The sequence below is a fragment of the Geospiza fortis genome, unplaced genomic scaffold (assembly GCF_000277835.1).
Source record: "Geospiza fortis unplaced genomic scaffold, GeoFor_1.0 scaffold145, whole genome shotgun sequence".
In the NCBI taxonomy this organism is placed as follows: domain Eukaryota; kingdom Metazoa; phylum Chordata; class Aves; order Passeriformes; family Thraupidae; genus Geospiza; species Geospiza fortis.
In genome coordinates this window covers 3,000,641-3,005,987 of record NW_005054362.1, presented here as the reverse complement: position 1 = coordinate 3,005,987, position 5,347 = coordinate 3,000,641, and the positions used below count along the sequence as shown (strand labels likewise).

General features: G+C 41.4%; 1 protein-coding gene across 1 annotated transcript in view; it reads right to left on the bottom strand.

The window, feature by feature from the left end:
* The window catches only part of BCL7A (BAF chromatin remodeling complex subunit BCL7A), a 15,594-nt gene extending 12,513 nt beyond the window's left edge, over positions 1-3,081 (bottom strand). Inside the window, exon 1 of the mRNA XM_005424025.3 lies at positions 3,047-3,081. Coding sequence (XP_005424082.1) covers positions 3,047-3,081 — 35 coding nt within the window. The remainder of the gene's footprint in view (positions 1-3,046) is intronic.
* Positions 3,082-5,347: the final 2,266 nt, after the last annotated feature.

Genomic DNA, 5,347 nt, shown 5'->3' with positions numbered 1-5,347 from the left:
TGCTGTAGGACCAAGAGCCTCACAGGGAGCAATCAGTGCCGTGGTGCAGAATGAGAGCCCAGCTCTGGGGAAAAGCAAGGCTGAGCCTGGCAGAGAGGGGAAAGCACAGCCTGGGCTGCTCTGTGCACACCCTGCCAGCCTCAATGGTGACAAAAGGGGAAGGAAATGTGGCTGCAGGGTGGCTCTGCCTCGGGGCTCCCAGGGCTGGGGTGGAGAGGGATGCTCAGCTGAGGGATGCACTCCTTGAGCTCTGCACATCAGGGGTTTAAAGAAGGTCCACAATGCCAGAGAAATTTCATCACGTTTCTGGGATCAGTTTTCAGGTCACAGATTACCACTGCTGGTTCCTGGGTTTGCAATGCAGCTCTGCAAATGGATCGATTAAAAGTTAACAACAAAGACCGATTCCATTAAATATTCAGGAACATCTGAAATTAATTTGGCATGAGATCTCAGGCTTCTTTTTTTTCCCCCATAAACATTTAAATAATAGATCTGGGATCCAGTTATAGATTTAAAAAAACCAAAAAATGTTCTTTGCAGGATGGGAGAAGCTGGATGTGACTCCAAATATATATATTTACATATATGTGATAGCTCCACTTTTAGAAAGGGCCTCCAGAATCAAAAGCAGCCCCACTGTACAAATGTCACAAACATCCTCCTGACTATTTGTTTTAGCTACCAAAGCCAATCTTGTATTTTTCCTTTAGAAGAGGCATTTTCTTGTTTAATTAAGAACAAAAGCAAAGCTAAACTGTATATGACTATTTGATATATTTTGGCTCTGTCCATAATGATATTTTAATTAAAGTCCAAAACGATTTCAAATTCATTTCTTTCCCACTGCTCTTCATGGAGCAGTGTTCCCTCAATGTGTTTAGACACAGCCATTTGGGTACACTAGGTGGCTAAAGTATGTCAAAATCCAATTTCACTCTAATTTGGAGCTCTACATGTGATAAAAATGACAGTGGAGATGAGAGCATGTCAATAATGAGAGCATACTTAATTGTGAAGAGATGATCATGATATAATTTGGAGTTTTTTAAGGATACAAGACAAACTAGATTTATTTCTACTTAAGAAAACCTTTGAAATTATGGAAATAAAACCAACTGGAGTTTTGTTTTGGGTGTGGGGAGAGGTGAAGAAATGCTTTTTTTTTTTTAAATCAAGATTTTAGTCTTTTCCTACAGCAAAATATTACTTAGAGATGCTGCACTGGAAAACCAAAAGTTCAAGATACCTGTTAGCATCTCAAAGCAGCCTCACACAGCATCTTCACTGGACAGACTGTAGAACACAGGAGGAAACCTATATTAGTAACTTTTTCCTTCTAGTATTAAAGTTAGCCCTGACATTTTAACTCTTCTGAGCTTCTTACCAACTTTAAGGTTTGATAACCCTCAGCTCTAGGGATTTTTTAACTGATTTCAATACACAGTAATTCAGACAACAACGGGAATAAGAATATTTTGTGATGGAAGTACACCAACATCCCAGTCCTGCAAACTTGTGGCTAAAAAGAAAACCCAACATCACAATGCTATTATGCAAATATTTTACTTGTGTTAAGTATTTACAGTATTGACAGTTTAAGACCATGAAAGTATTAATCAGAAAAAAAAAGAAGACAACCTCCCCTAAAACTTAATAAAAGCATTGGCAGTACAAACACAAATTTGTTAACAAAGAAACGCAATGACTTTCAGACATTCAAGATCAACAGGGTAAAATCATTTCAAGAGTTATGACATTTATCGCAAATTAAGCTTAGAATATTATCTGTAATACTTACTGCCTTACCATTTCAAAACAAAACCCAAAATCCAAACAAGCGAACAAAAACCCCAAACCCACTTCTACTCTGAACAGTCACTTTTTAATCTTTTGTGCAAAGACACCATCCCAACCTGCAGATCAGGGACTTTTCACTCAGTGAGAACTGACAATTTACTGGTGCTGCCCAGGGCAGCGAGTTTGGGAAATGCTGCACAAATCACAGAAGATCCTCACTGGCCCAATGCTGGAATGGGAATGAGGAGCTCACGAACTCTTGTGCTCAGTCTGTTGTGAAACCTTAAATAGTTTCTTCACCTGTTTTCCTGTCTGCTGCACCCACCCACCCCAGGTCCTGACCAGAATTCCACCCCCATCACTCAATTCCACCTTTGATAAGTGATGACTGAGCAATATCTGTAATTGCATCATCCCTGTTATTCTCTGTAGGTTGGTCTCTGTGTTGACTGTTGGACGGGAAAAGATGGCTAATGGAACACCATCAACCTGACACTTTATCAGGCTAAAAATGTGGCAATTATCAACTTTATTTGTCCATGTCTAGCTGATAAACTCCACAGTTTTACAGAAAATCCCATTTTGCCTGTTTTCAAAGCTCTCCTGTTTCTCCATTAATGACTCAGGAGTAACAACAGAAAATGAAATATATACAATAACATTTTTTCTTTTAATCTTCCACACTGAGAAGTATCTTCGATATTTTACAGTAAATTCAGAAACTAATCAGTGCAACAGAAACAAACCCTTACATTTATCTGAAATTGTGTAAAAGCATTTTTAAATTCTAAACTATATCTGCACAGCATTTAAAGGACAGCCAAGGGTACAAAGGGTAACCATTAGTATCAACACTTCTTCAGTGCTTATGCCTGAGGCATACTAATATCTCAGAACTTACATCATTATATACCCAATTCCCCATGCTAAATAACCCAAGACTCTCAAATATATTTATACTTTGTTTAATAACACTAAAGCTCCACAGATGAACATCAGATTCCACGTGTAAAAGTAATATATGGGTGAGCAAACACAACAGTGTATATTACACTTATACAGAAAGTGTCAAGGCAGCTTCTGCACCAGCAGCGAGTGCCAGAAACATTCGATGGCAGAGACACAGAGAAAGCCTTTACTGCCAATATATCACTCAAGGAAAGGCTTTCCCACTTGTCTGGCCTTTTCCCATGACTACCATTCATCACAGTGAGCTGCATTTACACACGGATTTGCTCCCACATACCCCATCTTCTGCTGGTGATCACGAAGTGACGTCATAATGCTGAATTTATCACATCACACTCACTTGCATTGCAACAGAGTTTGGTGAAAATCACAGAATTATGACCTCCCTGTGGGATCAAGCAAAAGAGAAAGGGGACGGGAAAGAATATGCCATTATTATACACAAAAAGTGCTGTCAGATGCACAAAAACTGATTTTTTGAAACGTAGGCTTGCTTTTCCGAGCACGCCTACTGCTGAGTAGATGTTTGTCTAGTGACTAACGTGAAGGAGCCCCAAACACACATGGTGTTTATTGAACAGGCTGCAAATCCAATCAAATGCCATGCAGAGAGACTGGACAAGGACCTGTGGTCACAGACACCTTCTCTCTGGGTTTATCTAAGTACAGCACATTTGGGGAGCCCCCAGTAATGTGCACATGGCTTAAAGCAAGCCCTGCTTGGTTCCACATGGCCACAAGAACCTTGCTCACAGCAGAGAGAACCACGGCTCACACATGCCAAAACTCCACCTTCAGCTCCCACTGAAGTCAAGAGAAATAATCACAAGCCAGAAAAAAGAAAGGGATTATAATTCGAGCATGGTAAAAGTGTGTTTGGGCCACTACAGAACTTCAGTGCAATCCTGCACATACACTGGGTATTTTTACTGCAACTGCCACTGCTTGAACTACAGTCTTAGGAGGAAACCCATCACAGACAGGCTAAAGCAGGGAGGTGATCTGGGAGTAGCAAACAGCCTTTTTCCAAAGACATCTTGTTAAGGAGTTCTGTGTCATGACTCCTTTTCAGAGCAAAAGCCTATTTGAAGAAGGAGGCATGAACAGCAAAACCTGCAGAAACTCAATCTCAGAGCATTACATACCACACAAAAGCATTTTAGCAAGTCTGAATGGAGACAGTGAACAGAAAAGCTACAGCAGCACTGCCTAGAAATCCTAAATAGCCACAGCTCAGGATCCCAGCCAATGGCACCAGGTAAAACAGCCTGTGGGGACTTTTCCCCTCATCTTTCTCCAGGTACTTTCACCAGTTGTCCAGGTTCACCTTTTCTTCCTAAGGCGTTATCACCTGACAGATCAGGTCTTTGATGGGTCAGAAAAAGGTCAAAGGACTCCTGAGAAATACTGCAATTCAAAGGGAAGGCAACACAGTGGGATTTCTCATTCCTGGTGCATTCTCTAATGCCAGGGTTACCTATTCCTACCAGGAATTCCAGACCTCCATCCTTACATGTCTGCAGAGCTGTCCCAAAGTCCAGCAGTGCTATGTACCCATGCAAATTATTTCACTGCCTCCCAAGACATCCTACCACTTATGCTTTCCTCTTGCTCATTCCTTCTCTCTCAGTAGATGTCTGTATTTTCCTTCATTTAATAAATCAGACTTTGACAAAAACCAAGAGTGCCTTCAGTATTTTTCTAATGCTGGTTGAGGGCACAACAGTTTTTGCCTCTCTTTTCTTTGAGAGCCCACTTGGAATCTACATGTACCCACCAACCTTTAAAGACAAAAAAAATCCTGTGCCATTTATTGAGACAAAATCATCTCAGAGGATTTTTTAAAATAGACTGACAGAAGAATTTTAAGTACTGTTAAAGAAAGATAGAACTGTTCTCTTACTGTGGAAATTTAACATTTTTGCCACACAAACACAAGGCAACCATGTATTCCGTAAGCCACGTGCTGCGTGTTTTCCAAAACAGATGCTCATTCATGAGCGAGGTTTAAACAAAGGAGATAAGGTTACAGTAATCTCAAGATAAAAACGTAACAACTTCACTGTTTACTACGAAGTTCCAGCAATAACCAGAAGTGCCACGCGCTCCGGTGAATGGACAGGAAAACAGGGGATCTGCATCCAAGTACCGGCTGTCCAGGAACACTGATTTCCTGAGGAACAAAGTCTGCCCTGATGAAGGCTGCCTTCCAGCAGGCACATTCACAGACGTGGCAGCACAGGGATTCAGGAGCAGCAGGCACAGCAAGGTGCTGCACACCTGCCCAGGTGGGTAATGCCTTGGATAAAGCCACTGTCTGCTCAGGTGAGTCCCCAGCCCATCCCTGGCACACACTGCTCTGAGCACACAAGTCTCACAAAACTCTGTTCTAGGAAATGCTGGACACAAGGTATTTTAATTTTCAGTGGCTGCATTTCCACAGAAGAGCTATGGATGGCAACAAATTGCTCCTATTATGCAAATGAAACTGCACACTTGGAAATTGCCGATGTGGCTCTTCTGAAGATGCAGGAACTGCCAGTGTGGAAAGTTCAATTTAACAAGCCAAGTCTTCTCA